The following is a 19,667-nucleotide window of genomic DNA, read 5'->3' as shown; positions in this document are numbered from 1 at the left end:
AGGCGATAAAACAGGAAATGAACCAGAAACAAGATGGCCGGCCCCTCCATATGTTTAACATTTTTCTAATGCTTATATCTCGGATTCTTTTCCTAGAATCAGGTTTTAAAGACTTATTGACGGGCGATAACTAAAGCGTTGCTCATCACGGTTGCAAAATGCATGTTTCGGGTGAAAGAAAAGGGAGAATATACATGACTAACTCACCTGACTGAAAAGACCTTTGGCACTGGTGGAAGAATTAATTAATGAATACCTGGCAATTCTCAGAGTTAAATTAACGACTTGAGACTTATTGACGATCTACAAGCTCAGCTTTTAGAAAATTTCTTTGAAAATGTTTGCCTATAATGACAAAATAGTGATGCCAGGTTGAAAGTGCTTAACACAGGGGATTTATAAGTGTAGTTAATAAAAGAGTCCATGCTAAAGCCTCGGACAACCCAGGATTATACAAAGCATTATTCTTTCAGGATATTCTCATCATGTACTTTATCACCATTCCCGGCTATATTGTGGTGTTACTGAGATTTACAAGAGATTAATGGCTTCTGTGTGCATCAGAGGATCTGTTAATACCAATTAAGTTGCAAATGTTCTTAACCCAAAGTAATAATCCCCTGAAACCAAATCACTTGATATGAAGTTGGTACAAGATTAGTAATTACTATGATATGCCAACAGCCTGCCACAGAGGCCAACGCTACAGCAATTCATTCAGCCATGCTCAATTCAGGACAAAGCATTAGTTACAGGCAAAATACATTAACGTCATGCAACATTGGCATACAAGGAACTGTGATGATGCTGACACAAGCACTCAGTATAGAACAAGCAGGCACATGGCACACGTGTGACAAACACGCATGAGGCACAAATCCAGCCAACCATGCAGGCGGACGACAAAACGAATATGCAAAGTGATGCAGGGATGACGGCCTCTCAAGACAAAGTGGATCCAGAGTGCCGAAGGAGAGGTGACACACAGATGAAGGTATGAGGCTATCTTACGAGTCATTTCGACTCCGGCAGCGTCTCCCCGGGTTTCTCTGTCTCAGCGGGGTTTGTTGAGGTCGGCGACTGGGCCTGCACCTGTGGTTGGGGCTCAGGGGCCGGCATGGGCAGAGGCAGGGGTATCGGCTGGCTCTGTGCCACGGGATGGCTGTCGGGCCCTTCCGAACCCGGAGTAGATGCCGGCTGGATTATGATTACAGTAGTCCCTGTTGAATTAGAAGGTGGAAACCACTCAACCTCCTGTTGACACATTGGTGAGGTAGAGGAGGAATGCAATGGCGAAATATTCTAATTTCCGGCTCAGAGGAAGCTCAAACACTCACAACATTATAAGGGTGGGTTCCACGTAGCCCCCATATGTGGTTTGTTTCCTCTCTTGCACTTTGGTAATACAGTATTTGTTCTGGACTTGGAGGTTACAAAAGGACCCTTACAGGTCTGTAACTCAGAGTATGCAAACGGAACCAAATGGACCAGTTCATTTTGTACACTCAGAGTAACAGGGGTCCTTCAAAACAAAAAGCCAGAGAACCACTGGTACATAACAGAACAGCAACCCGGATTCCATTAGATGTTTTATTTCCTCAACCTCAAACAACAGCAACTAGCTAGCTACTGCACTTGCTAGTGTGAGATCCATGAAATAAATCAGACAGCTACCAAATTGGTTATAGCTTATTTGCGAGTACATGGATTAAAGCAATGGAAAAATTTTGCTAATATGTAATTTGTGAAACGGGTAACCGTTGAAGAAATTGTAGATTGAGGCGTTAACAATTGCAGAACTTTAGGGTTTTCTGGAAGACTGAAATAACTACCGAAAATATCTACAAGCTAAGCTTGTAGACACTAGACAGCCTATTGTTGGTGCAGGACACACCTCTATAGTCCATGCTGACTTCTATGGAATCCAAATGACTGAAATCAGTCATGGCGACTGAGAACTTTAATCCATGCGAGTATGCAACTTTCTTTGTCATCGTGTCGACATAGTCATAGTCTAGTCATTCGAGCCGCAAGCGGAGCCTGCAGTACCACTGTTGCCCAGGTGGAGCCTGCAGAACCATTGCGGCTCAAGAAACCACAACTCCTGAATTAAGTGTCTGGTGCAACGCACAGGTCCTGGCGGTACTCCTGGTGAGAGCAGGAGTGGACCTGGTGAGACGTAGGAGGGGCCCGGACAGGAGTCAACCTACAGAGCCTAGTCACTCCACATGCCAGAATTGTGCCTCCCAGTCCCGGGAGAGTAGTTCCGGAGTGGTTCCAACGGATTGTGTGGCCCTGGTCTTTCCCTAGTGGGTCTGATCGAGGGTAGCTACTGGGACGTAAATCGGGACTTGATCACCCCAGCTGGGTCACCCGAGTGAGGGGTATGATGTTCGCGAGACCCGAAACCCCGATGACCTTGGGATACATCACTGAGGATACGTCCCAGGTGCATCCAAGCAATGTATTTTCGTTCATTTTGTATGTATGTTGTATGTCGTTTCACAAATAAACTTTCCTCTGCATGATAATATAATTGATCCCTTTTTTATCCTAGCCAACCGATTCTCTTCTGTTTCACAACAGAAACAGTGCATCATGTTATAGATGTAAAGGAAAGCTGAGGCATATCCACTACTGGGTCTCAACTCTCAAGCTACCCTGGTGAATGGGCCATATTGGTATACACACACTCATTTGCTCATGTTCACAGTAGGCATATCTACTCATGTGTGACAAACACGGGCACAATTTTGGATTGCTACGGGTCCCATCTGTGGCCTGCTGCTCGTGGCAGACTTGCCTAAGTTCACCTCCCCTCTCGCTCTATAGCCTAATTCGTACTTCTGCGCATGGCGGCACCGCATGCCGAAAATAGCCGACCGACAAGTTCACAACGCGACACGTTGGGAGCTTGTGATTTAGTCATATATCCAGTATTATGCTGTACACCAACCCAAAATCTTCACCCTTCTCTCTGGGAGGAAATTACGGTGTTCACTCGGGCTGAAAGAGGGACATCTGTGGGGTCCCGGTTTAAAGAGGCGAGAGGCCAGGAGAGGTTGAAGGAGAGAAAATGGAAGGGAGAACTTAGATGGCCACTCCTGCACCATGATCACACTCACTGCGTTGCTTGCTCTCCCGTGGACGTTTATTCATTTCCAATAAGATCCATTACTTCGGCGCAACGTGTACGATTCAGCCAGCTTGTACGTTAAAAAATAAACACATAGGCTAAAACTGATGTTTTTCCTGCTTTTCGCTGGCGGGAAGTTGAAGTTCTACAGTCAAGATCAATCAGTCACATCTCACACACTCTACTTTATGTCAGAGCCATAAGATCTATGGGTAGAAAAATACGCATAAAAAGTACTAATTTGCAGCTGCAAAAATAGGTGTTAACTTTCCATATACATATACACTAGGTTCAGAAGTACATATTAAAGTGAGCGGCATTTGTTCAAATAAGTGTTAAATAACTATATTCCCATAATAGCAATAATTGCTATACTCGTATAGAGCATTTGATCAGGAACATGAGTTTACTCGTCTCCCCAGCTTAAAACAGAAAAACATTTCTGATCAGGGTACCAATTTCATCCAATTAGGAAAGATAACTCATACAGGATGCAGGATAAAGAAGTGAAGAGAAAAAAAAAGAAAAAAAAAGAAAATTGCAACTGGAACACTAGTTGTCTCCCTCCTGATTGAATACAATTGTATACCTGTAGAACTTTGAGGTTTTTTGTTAGATATTCACTGCGCGCGCGCACGCACGCACGCACACGCACACACACACACACACACACACACACACACACACACACACACACACACACACACACACACTCACCTCCATCCTGCTCGGCTTTGATCTGGGCCTCCAGGTCTTCTGGGTCGACATACTGGTAGTTCTCGTCGTCCTCGGGGGGCTTACACTTCCCACAGCAGAAACAGCAGCAGCAGCAACAGCAGCAGCACGAGAACAACGTGCAGCACAGCAACAGGCTCTGCAAGGACACAACCACACCAATGCATTTAAAAACGTTATGTAGGCAATACTAGGCATGTATGTACAGTAGGTGCATCGAACATTAACACAATCCAACTGTGGGCTGTGAAGATTTCATGATTTAATGCCTTTTAAAATAAAAGATTGTATCCGTGTTGTTCAACGTTGTTGAAATAGGTGTCTTCTACACAATGATTGCACATGTAGACATCATGTATGTAATGTCAAATACATTTTAACTCAGGAGAGAGAGAGAGAGAGAGAGAGAGAGAGAGAGAGAGAGAGAGAGAGAGATAGTTTGCTGCTATAGTTGATTGTGAAGGACAAAGAAGAACACAGAGTGCTGTTATCCATGCAGAGCAGGGAAAATAGTGCAACAGTAAATAAATGACAGCAACCCAAGAGACTATTTATTTAAGTAAAGAGTACCAGCTAGACCTGCTCTATATGAAAAATGCCCTTCGATAACGTTTGTTGAGATTTGGCACTATATAAAAGAAAATATAGACTTGACTATTGAGGGGTTAGTGTTTATTTTCCCACCAATCCTGTTGTTGGTTGACTATGGTTCATGCCGTCTGCTAAATGTCTACATTGAAAATGTTAGTTCTACACAGGCCTCGAAGGAAACATTAGTACTTGGAGGTCAGTCTATGTCGTCAGTGCTATGATATCATATGGATCAAGGAGCTCCTTATATGGGCATAAATGGGACACAGACAGACCAATAAAGAGATTTGTGGATTTACAGATATGTCTGGACAACAGCATCCAACTGACCCTCCCTTGGGTCCTCGGCAATACACATGCCAAGTTTAAAGTCAATCGGTTGGATGGTTCTTAAGATATGCATGGGACACGCGGACAGACAGGCACACACGCAGAGATTGTGCAGCTGTAGCACTTGAATACACATAACAATAAAGCAATGGGTGTTCTTATACATACTGAACTCGAGAGTTAGTTAGTTTCACAAGGCATTAGAAAACATAATAGTTGCAATTTATCAACATCAACATCATGACACTCCCCAATATGCAGCAGCATATATGCAGACGTGCATGCATGTAGGGCCACACACGCACGTATGCATGCACATACGCATAGATGCCTCTATCGTTGTCGCGCGCGCGCGCGCCGTAGCACTTGAACACACACACACACACACACACACACACACACACACACACACACACACACACACACACACACACACACACACACACACACACACACACACACACACACACACACACACACACACACACACACACACACACACAACGTGTGTAGTGTACTATACAAAGATGCAGTTGGTCCCTGTGGACAATCAAATTGTTTGTGTCCACTCAGCTCTCTCTCTCTCTCTCTCTGTGTCCCCAGATATCTCTCTGACGGCGCTGAAGGGCCGTGGGGAAAGTCGCTACTCGTGCGTGCACTCAGTCGAGCACACACACACACACACACACACACACACACACACACACACACACACACACACACACTCTCTCTCTCTTTCTCTCTCTCTCTCCATGCTGCAAAACCTACACAGTCACAGCCAGCTGCCTACCACAGTTCTTCATGGGTAGATGCTGTAGGACACCATGACAGATCCACTCTGCCCAGTTCAGCCCATTCCAAGGAAAGATCCATATGGTCAAAGTCAAGACCAAAACCAAGAGAAATCCAGTCTGGGTCCAGATAGAGATCAAAGGGAGGCACAACTGCAGGTCATAATGACTGGGTTCTAGTGCCTTTTGTCTGTACTGCCCCAGATTAAAAGGAACGTCAGAGAATCCAAAGGGAATTTAACCCACTTGAACCGCAGCATCCGTATTCTTAGGTGAAGTACAGTTGGGTGCCACCAATATTGTCCTCCAGTTTTCTGAAATAAATATTTTCACGATTTTTCAAAAATAGCAGACCTACAAGCTCATAGCGCGCCACTCGGTGGCGCGCTATGAGCTTGTAGATCTGCTATTTTTCAATAGCTAAATTATAACATAGTTTAAAACACCAAAAGGGGTTCCCGCCCAAAATGGGTTAACTGTCCTTTTGCGCGGATCACGCAAACCTCAGCAAAAAGAAAAGGACAATATCGATGGCCTCCAACTGTAAGCCTAAAATAGCAGATCTACAATCTCACAACACAATGCGTAGACCAGCTAGTACAGAGCTAACTCAGGTCCAAATATTTACAAAGTCTAGAGGGTTCACTTTCAATAGTTATTATTAAGCATGATCAGTGACTCTCCAACATGGAGAAAGTCTGGTTTTCAAGGTGACCTCTCGGTCTCCAATGTCAAACTTGTCAGAGCCGTTAATCATCTGCCATTTCCAACATTGCCGTGCAAATTTATTCATGTGCCTAGGTCGCTTTCTTTGTGTCATTTCCTCCCTGATGCCTGGATAAAAGCCTGTGCCATTCAGCATATTGTCGCTGTCGGGTGGACACCTTGTAGGTCCAAAACTCCCTAATTTTTCAGAAAATAATTAAGAGAAAAGGAAACAGTACCAATGGATCCAATGTAGTTATTATTTAGCAACAAACTCTTAATACTTTATCAATATTTATAAAACCCACAGAAACTTAACCACTTTCACTTAATTCATTTGTACTGTATCTGTGCTTTCTGGATATTAGACCGGTTCTGAGTTGTGTTCCTTTCTTCTCTATTCTCACTTCCCTTTTCTAACTCTTCCTGAAACTGCAATGTGGACATAAACATAATTGAACCCACTCTTTTACACCTGTAATCAAAATGTGACAAAGTTGTTTCTAATTTCTGATTCTCTCCCATTTCAGAGACTGTGTCATGTAGACGTACTGTACAACCCCACTACACTTTCTCTCGGTCAAATACTATTTTATGATTAATCAGTGCACAAATCAGATTAGACTGAGCTCAGTGGACTAAAGGGATAAACACCTTAGATAATCTTCAATACTTTGTTTCGTCATAAAAGTGCAATTTAGGAGTTTTTCCACCCATCAAACCATTTTGATGTAAGAAGGTCTGCAACTAATGTTTATCAATTCAAAATGTAAAGTACAATATGTTGGAAGTACAAAATGATGGTAAATACAAGTTGTCTAAACCCAAACAGATATCTTGTAATGTAATCGAAGACAATTTTACATTTTACAGACAAGCATTTACATTTTGGAAGTTTGGAAGCACATTTAAACAGCACATAAATGTAGGCTATATACTGTATGATACATCGCTGAACCGATTCATTTTCCAATCGATCAATTCATGAATTGATTCATGCCTGGATGTAATTGAAGAGCACACAAATGCTTTATTGCTCCGATTCAGTCACCTCACTCAAAATATTTTAAGATCGTCTATTTTGTCTCCCTTGCCAAACAACAGTAAACACCTTCTACTTCTATTGCTCACTCAGTGTCATTTTGTATTGCCACACTTAAGTCTATAATCTTGTACTGCATGTCCTCATATGAACCTCATACTACTAGCTTCTGAAGTCTGATCTCAGTGCATCTTATTTTGTCCTTGCTGTTCTCCATTCTGACTCAGTCATACCAAGCAGCTATTAAGACACCAGGGACTTCTAATTGTCTGTGAGTCACACAGAACAGCATTGGGACTTCTAATTGTCTGTGAGTCACATAGAAGGGCTTGAATGCAGTTAATGCTTGAGTTAGAGTTAAGAGTGAGAGGATAGAACATCAGCTAAGTCTACATACAAAAAACCCGCTACTGTTGTCTCAACATTATCTAAACCTTTTCAGGCACAGCTTAAGGCTACTATTCAGAATAAAAAGGTCAAGTTCAAAATCAAATCAAATACATGACTTCTGATGTGCTCTGTTTATGTTGACACTGTCACTCTTTAAAGTATTGCCATACAAACTAAGGGGGGAACCTTGACTTGGATTTGTGATTTGGATAGAAGGGAGACATTCTAAAAGAAAACCAAAACCATATGCTGTATATAAAAAGTCAAATTTTCACACAACAAAATTAATAATCTGCCTATTGGATTTAAGATTTGTTTTTGTAATTTCATCTCTATGACAGGGATATTTAGAGAGACAAGAAAAGGGGAGACCGATGGGGAAGATATCGAGAGCAGACAGGAACGAACTCGAGTTGTCGTCATTCACAAGGAGTGTGTGTACTAACCGACAGTACTACCAGAGAAACATTGACATTGATTCAAATAATCTGTCAACTGAGCTTCTTTGATTTGAGAAGTGTTTTTTTCTTCCAGGCTTGATAGCTCTGAGGGAGCATTAGCTTAACTTAATAACAATAAAGAAATCTCCGTAATCTTTAGTAAAAATATATATATTTAGTCACTCGAATGCCCTCCCCCCTGGCAAAAATCACTCACCTAACTCACTTTCTCCTAAATCTCCTAAATCTAAATCTCCTAAATCTCCTTTCACTTTCACCTAAATCACTCACCTAACTCACTTTCTCTAATAACAACCTAAAACATGAACCATGGTTGAAAAACCCCCCCAAAGTTGTCCTTTAAGGGCAGGTATTTCTGTGCTTGCCTTGACCAGCACAAGTTTGGAATGGTCTGTTTTCTCTCAAACCCCCTCATTATAGATGACACTTATAGTAGGTCAAAGGGATGGGCGTGTTACTCTCATTGTTAAAGGACCACTTCACCACTTTTCAACCTATCTTCATATAATTGGTCCTAACTAATGTTCATAATAAAACACCACCATTTTTTCCTACTCAGTCTGTGTCTCATAAGAGGGCTTTGGGCAGTTCGTACACCCGTCCACCAGTGACATCATCATTAGGCAGATATTTTTTTAAACAAGATTTGTTTTAAAATATATTTAGGACTCCCAGAACCACATTTGGTCACAGCTTATATACCCAATGCAACAAAACACACCAGAAAACAAGAATTAAAGGACCACTTCACCACTTTTCAACTTCTCTTCCTATAATTGGTCCTAACTAATGTTCATGATAAAATACCACAATATTCAGTATTCGAATACTTTAAATCTCTCATACTTTAAGATCTGAGTTGTTGTCTTTGTCTTATTAATGTGCCCTTATGTTTTAGTACCCCCAATACGATTGACTTGATAATTAGTTGCCCGGATTCTCAGGGGCTCTATACTCGGCCTCCTCCTGTTTTCGCTCTATACTAAATATCTTTGTTTAAAGTAGCTGATATACCAACAAACTCGAACAAGCTACGTGATCTGCTATTTTCACAAGACTTCCCTCCAGAATAGGGACGTTTGTCGTTAAGTCTGTCTATAGGTTTTATACAGTATATTATTGAACCCATTTTGGGCGGGAACCCCTTTTGGTGTTAGCATTATGTTATGCTTTAGCTATTGAAAAATAGCAGATCTACAAGCTCATAGTGCGCCACCGAGTGGCGCGCTACGAGCTTGTAGGTCTGCTATTTTTGAAAAATCGAAGAACGACTGACATAGAAACATAGCTTTTTCAGAAAACTGTCAAGATGTAGAAGACATTTTTAGAATCTGATCTCAGGTCAAAATGGGTTAATCAATTAAAAGTACAGCTTGTGACTAAACTATATTTGGTACTATTTTTTTTTTTAACTTTTAAAATAGCCAATCTACAAGCTCACAACATGTCGATGTAAGTTAGGGCCCAGGTTCTTTTTTCCATTTCCTGAAAATAACGGTTTTGTAAAGATGTAAAGATTCCAGCCCGACAGCAATACTATGTATGTCACTGTAGACCGTTATACATCAAGCACAGCCCTAATAGTAATTTCTATGAACAATGTTGGTTTCCAAACATAGACAGACCCACACACAAGACAGCTACATGCCGGCTTCATCCCGTCTTACCTTGAACCACCACTTGGACATGAGGAAGTAGTATTTGACGCTCTCCTCGCCGAACTGTTCTGACACGTACAGGCCCATGGAACCATACTCGTCGTAGATCTTCCGCTTGGTCTCATCATTGAGGATGGAATTAGCGTTGTTGATCTCCTTGAACTTATCGGCCGCTTCTGGGTTGTCGGGGTTCTTATCTGGGTGAAACTTCAATGCTAGCTTCCTGAGACACAGGAGAAAGACGGTGGGGAAAGGGAAGGGTCAAATCAAAACAAGTACAAGATCAGTGCTTGGTTAAAAACATAAAAGGATAAACAAGGGATGGGGGGGGGACAGTAAAATTGAGAAACCAGTAAATGCTGTTTACTGATCATGATTGTAACAAATCAGTTAGTTCACCGTCACCTCATGAAACCATAGTGTCACATCACATTAATGTATTAACTTGCTAGTGTTAAGGCTAATATATTGATGTAAAATGTGCTGAAGTGAGTCACGTTGACTCAGCCCCACACTGACAATAGCATTATAAAAACAGACTTGCACCTATGTATTAATTAAGCCTAGCCATCTGTTTGTTTTCCCAGGATCTCTAGTGGGGGCATAGCTAACTGACTGGCAAGTGAGGGCTGATGTGCATTCTAATTTGAAAAACACTCAAAATAATCACGCAGTGGGTTGGCAAATACTTAATAATGAACCATGCAACCTGCACAGACCTAGTGGTCAGTGCTAGGCAAAGCTACCATCTAAACTTTCTAAAGTACAGTAAATAATTAATGTAACCTGATAATAACCAATAACCATATTATGCCCTGGCTGGCTTTCTGTGTTGTGGACCAAACCTGAGAATAATGGGTCTTCTTTGGGGTTTAAGTTATTTATGAGCAGCAGTTTGAGACATAACTGACTGACAAAAGAAAGTACACCAGACCAAAAAATGAACATATTTACTTGATCTGTGGTTATCAAGTGTGTCTTCATGCAGCATTACCTGTATGCTTTCTTGATGTCCTCGGCCGTGGCCCCTTTCTCTAGTCCTAGCACCTTGTACAGGGTCTCCCCGGATGTAGACATCTTCCTCTGGGGACGATTGGGGTTCGGGATCGGCTCGGCCATGGTTCACCTCTGCAGACCAAAAGAACACAGATCAGAAACAGATCTGTTTTATTTTTAAGACATTTCAAGTATTTCTTCTAAATTATCGGTGCTGGCAGGATTTGATGTTGTTGCTACTCTGTATAATGTTGGTTATGTTATTACCCAAGATCTGTGCTGGTAGACTTCATATGAATGGTTCTTATATTTAGCAGTAAACAACACGATTATGTCTTCCACACGCTGGAACTTGCAATAATGTAATGTAGGTGGCCCTCAATATGGAAATTGTTACAGCCCACTCCTGACAGAAAGCTAAAGCAATATAGCTAGGACTAAAATGTGTCTGCTTGACAAAGATTAACGCAGCCTTTTATTCATATTGAATAGGAGTCGGACCTACAGTACTTATATTAATATACTTTATGGCCGGGCAAGTGCAAAATTGATTACAGCAGCATGTCATCTCTACAATAAGTATATGCAATGAATCAATTCGAGGCCATCTATCTAATGGATATAGGAGTTCTGATTTTGAACTGGTTTGACATCATGGGCTAAATGTAACCCTGAACACAATATGAACCCCACTAGACTCAGACCACTACACACAAACCCACAATTTAGATCCCCATCCACTGAATGAGAAACATGTCCTTCATGTCCGTAAATTTGAGACTAACATTTTCTTCCATCTTCCTAAAGTATGCCCTACAACACTACACTGACTCACGTGGATAATAATGGATAATTCTTGCTGCCATAGTCTATTCACCTACACTAATGTCTGCCTGGTCATATTGGAGACATACTGTCAGAAGAGGGAGCTACTGTTCCAACATGGTCAGGAAAAGAACAACTCTCTCTGGTTATGTCCTTAAGGCTCCATCTCCAATGTGGACACTGAGCACATCCAACCAGTACTTTCCCGCAGAAACTCCACACTTCACTGTCTTCACAGGTTTCTGTCTAAAGCAGGGGTTTCCAAAGGTGGCTAGGGCCCCTCAAAAAAATAAAAATATAAGTGGTCCAGAGCACACACACACAGAGAGAGAGAGAGAGAGGCTCTGGACCACTCGTATATTTCAGTTAAATGATACTTGTGCTTGATATAATTTGTTGCACGTAGTATCATGCAATTAATGAAATCAAGCCCATAACAGGCATCCCAACACAACAGTGTTCCCCAGGTTGATTCATTTCAATCTTTATTATCTATTAATTCAAATATGTTCGTACATTTGAGGGACTTTTGAGATACTGGATTATTTAAACATATTATCAAAGGCAGTTTATTTTATGCCATGGATGGTACGTGGACCATCAGTTGAGTGATATGTACAGTATGTATAGCATAGACATGGGATGCATTGCATAGCATGTGTTATGAAAGCACTAATCTTAGCCCATATCCCATCCCAACACAACAGTGGTACCCAGATTGATTTTTAGTCAGGGACCAGGATGGTGGTCCCTGGTTCACAATCAGTTGAACCAGGTGTGTGTGTGTGTGTGTGTGTGTGTGTGTGTGTGTGTCAGTGAGTGTGTGTACAATAAACATGTACACACAACACAGGTCAATGTCAAGTAGCTTTCACACATGAAATGGCAAATATCACAGGATTAGCCTGTACAGCAACAGCAGTTTTCTGGGTCGTTCAGTCAGCCAATTACTTTTTCGGTCACTGATTGATGCTGTTTTTTCAATTTTCATCACTTGGGTTTTCGACTATTACAACTAGTCCAAAATTTGTCGACCAACCGATTAGTTGATTTAATCAAATCTGTCAAAATTCTGTTTGCCACATACAATTATGCAGAGAGAGACCAGCCAATTCAACATTCTAATGTTGTTTTCACAATAGCTTCTGGCTATTGAAAGTTATTGTCTAATCTAAACGTCTTTGTCAAGATCAAACCAACCGATTAATCGATTGTGAGGGGAGAGCCCTACTATCCAAAAACAAAAGTCAAATTTGGCATCTTTAAATATAATCTTGTGCACCCGATGCTGTGCCGCTCTCATTTTGAAGTCAGTCCAATCTTGTATTTGCTGGCATGATCAAGTTATGAGTACTCAGTCTGTTGACTTTAATGGCTTTGTTGTCACATGCTGTGTGCCAGAGGAAGCATTTAGGCGCTTAGTGTAAATTGGACTATACTCTTTCTCACATGACCTCTAAAAGAGAAAAGTCCATTAACACTTATCGGGGACGGGGAGATTGTAGAAAAGGGTATTAGAGCTAGAATGAATGCTTTTACTCAAGGTACACAAAACATACAACTTTGTGTACATTTACATTACTGCGTTCATTCCCTAAGCCTAAACGTCACCACTATATACAGTACCTACCTACCATTAAAATGTTCTCGAGGACCAGACCAGTCTGTATACGGTCCATCTTTGTATAGACCAAATGCATAAATGCGCGCACGCAGTAAGCATTTCATGGAAGGCGATGCAGATATTTCATGAGCTCCAGTTCACTGTATCAGATCACACTCGTATTATGAGTGTGATAATTAGAGTGTGACAATATTTTTGTGTTTCTTGGCAGGGCTTGTTTGCCTATCTGCCTATGGAAGTGTGCATAGAGGAGTGTCTATGTTGGGTAAACATTGCAGCCACCTTAACCTGATGCAAACAGGCACATAATCGAATGTGATAACAAAAAAAACATCAACTAATGGAGTAATGGTTCTTAGCCCAGCAAAGGGAGTTATAAATACAGTTATGTGACACAGGTTAAATTCCTGTGTGTATGTCTGCAGCTAATCTCCCAAACCACCGGACCTTGACCCATTGGGAAATTTCAAAATAATTGTACACATTTTTTATTTATAATGAAAAAGTGGTATTTTTTGTGTCATTGTACAGTACATGTCTTCACCATTTACCATCTCACGGAAATGTACAAAACCACAGCAGAAGGGGAAGAAGAGACATTTGCATTAAACAATAAGGCCAAGACCTTCAGGCTTGAAACTCTAATAATAAAATGTAATTGGAAGATTTCCAAGAAACATGCCGACTGCTGAGTGCAGCATTCATGTTCCCTGAAGGATGAACCCTTCCTCTCTAGTACCACCGTCAGGCCAAAATATAAATTGGCATTGCACACAATATATCATCATTATCTAATAGGAAGATTAGACGACCATTTCTGCTGGCATGACTCTTTGGCTACAATTTCTGGTCAGATGTCAAGAGCAGCACAGGGCTGCTGCTAGCAGGGCTTTTAGACACATGTCTTGTTATTTCATAGGATAACACCCATGTGGCCTGCTGCAATGTATCTTTCAATGTAAAAAAAACGTAGTTCACCAACTCCATCTTCCATAGCCTATACACAAACTAAACATGGACACAACTGTGCAATTAAATAAGTATAACTAAAAAATCACACCCGTGTGAACTGAGTGGTGTAATATAGCCTGTCTGACGTAATGAAATCATGTCTGACGTAATGAAATCACACCCGGGTGAACAGGGTGAACATAGCAACCATGCTCATTTTTTCTGCACTAACAAAGCCAGTTGTAGGAGTGGTTTACACCACTCAATTCACACCCGTGTGAACTGAGTGGTGTAATATAGCCTGTCTGACGCAATGAAATCATGTCTGACGTAATGAAATCACACCCGGGTGAACAGGGTGAACATAGCAACCATGCTCATTTTTACTGCACTAACAAAGCCAGTTGTAGGAGTGGTTTACACCACTCAAAAATACATCGCAAGGATGCACCTGGGATGTATCCTCAGTGATGTATCCTGAGGTCAACAGGGTTTCAGGTCTACCAACATCATACCCCTCACTCAGGCGACCCAGCCGGGGTGATCAAGTCCCGACTTACGTCCCAGTATCTACCCTCAATCAGTCCCACTAGGGCAAAACCAGGGCCACACAATCCGTTGGAACTACTCCAGAACTACTCTGCCAGGGCTGGGAGGTACGCTTCTGGCGCATGGAAGGACTAGGCTCTGTGGTTTGACTCCTGTCCGGGCCCCTCCTACATCTCACCAGGTCCACTCCTGCTCTCACGAGGCCCAGGACCTGTGCGTTGCACCAGAGTCCCAGCACCAGACACTTCATTCAGGAGTGGTGGGCAATGGTTCCGCAGACTCCACCCGAGCGAGAAGGTGGTGCTGCTTACTGCTCACCCGGGTGCCGTCTACATTCCGGCTGTCACCTGTCTCTCCGGTGGTCACCCCCCCCCCCCCCCCCCCTCTCTCTCATTAGCAGGCAACAGTGCAGCACTATCTCTCTCTCTCTGTTTCTGGCACAACAGCGCCACTTTTGCCCCTACTGGTACTCGTAGTCACACACATACATAGTCACATAGGTTAACACACAGGTTAACACGGACATTGCTGTTCCTTGGAGTGGTTGCACCACTCAAAAATACATTGCATGGATGCACCTGGGACGTATCCTCAGTGAGGATACATAGTAACTATGTAAGATGGATCCATAAACATCACAAACTAAATAAAACCCATAAACCTAAACTGGATCTACTCCTGCACAATCTGACAAGCAACTCTAATTCATGAACTTTCTTCAAAAACAAGATATTGGGCTTGTGTGTGTAACCACAATATATATAGACATCCACACTTAGTGTCTTTAATGAATCTGTTATTGATGGAACACAATTACTGTACATGGTTAGCCCTGCCCTGTCCACATTACAGCATCTACCTAGCTCCCTTCATCATGGCAATTGAATTATCCTAATCTGTAATTAAATTGTTTGTGTGTGTGTGTGTGTGTGTGTGTGTGTGTGTGTGTGTGTGTGTGTGTGTGTGTAGAAGCTGCCCCTAAGGCACTGCAGTGCCACCATAAAAGGCCTGGGGACACAAAGATAGAGCATGGGAGGACAAAACAATTTGATGGTCCACAGGGACCGACAATCTCTTAGGCTAATACACAGCAAGTTTGCTGGCTATCCAAGATACCGTCTGTGTGTGAGAGACAGAGGGAGGCAGGGATAGAGGAATGAGATAGATAGAGAGGGGATGTACTTGAATTCACTATACATTTGTTTATGCACAGTTACTTGAATACACTCTTTTCAAGTATCAAGTTTAAAGTATTTTACTACGTACAAGTCACTTTATCCTACAGTTGGTTGCACGGTTTGTGCTCCCTGAATGGCTTTCAAGTTTGAGTTATATTTACGATCTGCTCCATCCAGACCTCACTGTGTTTCAAGTGTCGAGGGTAAATAATACTGTCCAAGCTCCAAATCTGTTGTTTGTCTGAGCAGACACCTGACAGGCACAGCCCCTTAGGCTTATAGAGTCACTGTCACCAAAGACAAAGAGGTCCTTCATTGCATGCACGATAGAGGGATGGGTGAGCATGTTTTCACTCAACGTGACCTGATTTGCACTGTACGTCCTTGGGATTTCAACCCCAAGCACCCCTTCCAAACACCAACAATCCCCTCTAACCTTTTGGCTCATAATGCTGCTGTGGGGCATAAACCCTAAACATAACCTGTATAAAAATCACAGTTTAACCATTTTTTATTATTGTTTATGGCACACAATGCATTTTCTTATCGTCTTTGTGATAAGAACTAGCACATTATACACATGACAAAGGGCTGCGATATGACAGGAATGACACCATCAAAATGCTGTGCAATCTACTCTGACTATAAAACTAATCCATTAACATTATAAAATGATCCAATGTGAACTCAAAACAAACTTGAAGGGGAAGCTGTGCAAATAGGATTTACTTTACCTTACATTAGGCTAGGCTACTCACTTCCAGCCAGGGTCTGCTTTTGTAAGCACACCTCTTAATGTCATTGTTAGCCTAAATGGTATGTCATATCACCATCTCAATATCCAAAATTAAGTTAATTGAATGTGGCATATTCATATTCATTCCACAGTGTACACAGTACATTAAGCTTTAGTTATATATGGCAGATAACACCTGCCTATAGCCTGGAAACCAGACAAATCTGCTATGGAAAACAAAATCCCTGATCTACGCAGTGATATTAGTCTGGCCAGCCATGTCAGGCTAACACTTTCCCTGCTCTGTCCATAAGCCACATCATGGTGACTGCCTGACCTGTCCCGTTAGCTAAAGTACAAGCCTGCGAGATTACCAAGATAAGTTAAGACAAGAGCTTTATTAATGCCTTGGGGAAATTCGGTCACCACAAGCAGCACAGCAGTTAATATACAGTTACAGGGGAAGAGAAAGTACTGTGGATACAGCAGGGTATAACATCACACACAAAGGTAACACCATTAACCTCTTAACCTGATAAGATATCACCTGAATGTCCACGCAGGATAAAATAAAGGTCTGTCACTCTGTCTAGAAGTATACAATACATCCCCAAAGCTTGCATCATGCAGGACAAAATAAATATGTAAAATATACAGTATACACAGTAACCATGTCAGATTAGTGTCCTTATAGTAATTACCTGACTTAACTACGGTACTTCAGAGACCCACAAAGATAAATATTAACCAGAGCGTTACTCAATCCTGAAACCTTGTGCGCATAATCACTGCAGAGTAAAACGAGTTGAGGATACTTCTGGACAGAATGCAAATGTAATGGGTTTGTTGTCATTAATCATGTCCATAACAATAGTGCGGCAAGATGAAGCGTCACTATTCCAGATATAACCACAGAGAGGGAGAAGAGACAGACAGAGGGAGAAGACAGTCTACTGAGGAGTCTTTTGTATTCCTCAACAGTCATCTTGTCTCTGAGTGCTGCTATTTTTGGCTACTAGGCCTTTCCTGAGAGTCAAATGAAGGATGGGCATTGATGACACTTCATTCAATCCACAGTTCACACTCATCATCATGTTGCACCATCACCGTGGACAGAAAAGAAGAGACATGAGACAGTCTGAGACATAAGTGAGACTGTGTGAGAGGGCAGGACAGGATGAAGGCAACATGCTCCAATAAAAGTCAGCAACAACTACCTGTATAGTAGCTGACTAGCTGTAACTAAAATGTGCCAGGTATATGCATAGACAGTACAGAGCAAATTCAACCAATGACAGCTCATCAATATGTAGCAGACATTTTCAAATCTAACACTGGGATGTACATAATATGCAATGTGCCTCAATGTAGCCTACGTACAAATCTAGCTGCAATTTGCAACACTAGATTTTTTTTAATATAATGGGGTGAATCTAGAGTTGCAATACCCTCTATTGACAGCCCATTCCAAATCGAATTTCAATCTCTTAGCAGAAGGTAGCTCATAGTCATAACATGTCTACAGTGGATTGTTTTATAACAAACGCTTTGCAGATTGAAAGAGGATAATTCGAGCTTGCCCTATAGTTGCAATGTTGGTGAGTTTAACATTGTTTAATACAAGCAGATCGGAAATTTGATTTGGATCAATGGGCTGTCAATGCAGGATATTGCAACTTTAGATTCAACCAATTATATTAAAAACAGACCTGCAACACAGTGCACAGGCCAGGAATATTCCCCATTGGCATTAATGCTCAAATAAATCTTTGTTAAAAAAAAACCCAATGGTGAGCATTTTGGGAAAGACATAGTTAAGAGTAAGACCTCCCTTACAATCTTAAACTCTATTCTTAAATCAAACAGGCCTGCCCGAGACTGAGTTGCAGCTGAGTTGGGACTTTTTTCTCTCTACAACAATTCCTTTGCCCAAATAGCCCATCACATGTCACTTTATCCAAGAATAGGCGAGATGCTGGGGGACCAGTTGTTAATTTAAACCATGCACTTCTGATCTGATGAATGTTACGAAACGTCAGACAAATTATTTCAGCACTGGAGGGATGGAGCACCCGGGCACATACAGGACGTAGGCCTATGGATGGACGTGTCAAACGTGGGGTCTACATGCAATGTAACGTTAAACCATGTCGACCACCAGTGCCTTGCACATGTTCTAATTTCTTCTGTGATGGCTTAGATTTAGAGAATACCATGTAATCAATCAAGTGACAAATTAACCAACGAATGTGGAATGTGATGGAAGAAATACTCTCATACTATGATGGTGTGTTGTCCTCCTTGTGGAGCTGTAATCCTCTGCTAATCTCTCCGCAAATGGAATTACTTCAATGTGTGTACTACACCCCGTCTTTAACAAAGGAAAAATAAATTGCATCGGCAACGGCAACACCTCTCGTTTACGATTTCTTTAGGGCCAGGCCATGTTCTCCTTAGTCACACAAAGTAGTGGTGGCAGATTGATTATTATTAGTATGCCAATGCTTTGTTTCTGTATGTACTGTTTATCATTAATTCGCGACGCTGTCAGGTGACGTTAGCCGTCATGCCGGGCAAACTCAGCTCAGCTCAGCTCAACTCAGCTAGCAGTCTCACACTGACATCTGTGACCCATTATAGATTTGGGTGAAAGAGGCAGACAGCGGGGATGTAGTTTAGCTGCAGCGCTACAGTCAGGGAACACAATTTGAGCGGAAACAATAACGTGTTATTGTTGGTTGAAAAGGCCACTGTATTCCTAATTTTGACATGTTAAATGTAGCAAATTATTCAACAAAATGACGTCGATGGGTCACATAATTCGCTAAGTCACAAATCCCTGTATAACACCTGCGTCTCTCAGCTAGCTGTTCAAATATTAGATTTAACTAACTGGAATACACACTTTTATCCACTACCTACGGTCTAATTATGTTCATCACACAACGCATTCTCACATCAGATTACGA

At 41.8% G+C, this 19,667-nt stretch overlaps 1 protein-coding gene across 3 annotated transcripts in view; it reads right to left on the bottom strand.

Annotated features, from left to right (window-relative positions):
- Positions 1-19,667, bottom strand: part of dnajc5ga (DnaJ (Hsp40) homolog, subfamily C, member 5 gamma a) — a 29,157-nt gene that overhangs the window by 9,182 nt on the left and 308 nt on the right. For 2 of the 3 annotated variants that reach the window (XM_079526833.1, XM_079526832.1), the window contains exons 2-5: positions 10,834-10,967; positions 9,849-10,062; positions 3,854-4,010; positions 1,012-1,220 (exon numbers count right to left, since the gene is read on the bottom strand). In XM_079526833.1, coding sequence (XP_079382959.1) covers positions 1,015-1,220; positions 3,854-4,010; positions 9,849-10,062; positions 10,834-10,958 — 702 coding nt within the window. In that variant the 5' untranslated portion in view covers positions 10,959-10,967 and the 3' untranslated portion in view covers positions 1,012-1,014. The remainder of the gene's footprint in view (positions 1-1,011; positions 1,221-3,853; positions 4,011-9,848; positions 10,063-10,833; positions 10,968-19,667) is intronic. The other variant, XM_079526834.1, reaches the window with a different exon arrangement.

The sequence above is a fragment of the Electrona antarctica genome (assembly GCF_951216825.1).
Source record: "Electrona antarctica genome assembly, chromosome: 17".
Taxonomy (NCBI): domain Eukaryota; kingdom Metazoa; phylum Chordata; class Actinopteri; order Myctophiformes; family Myctophidae; genus Electrona; species Electrona antarctica.
This window is presented reverse-complemented; position numbering and strand designations above follow the sequence as displayed.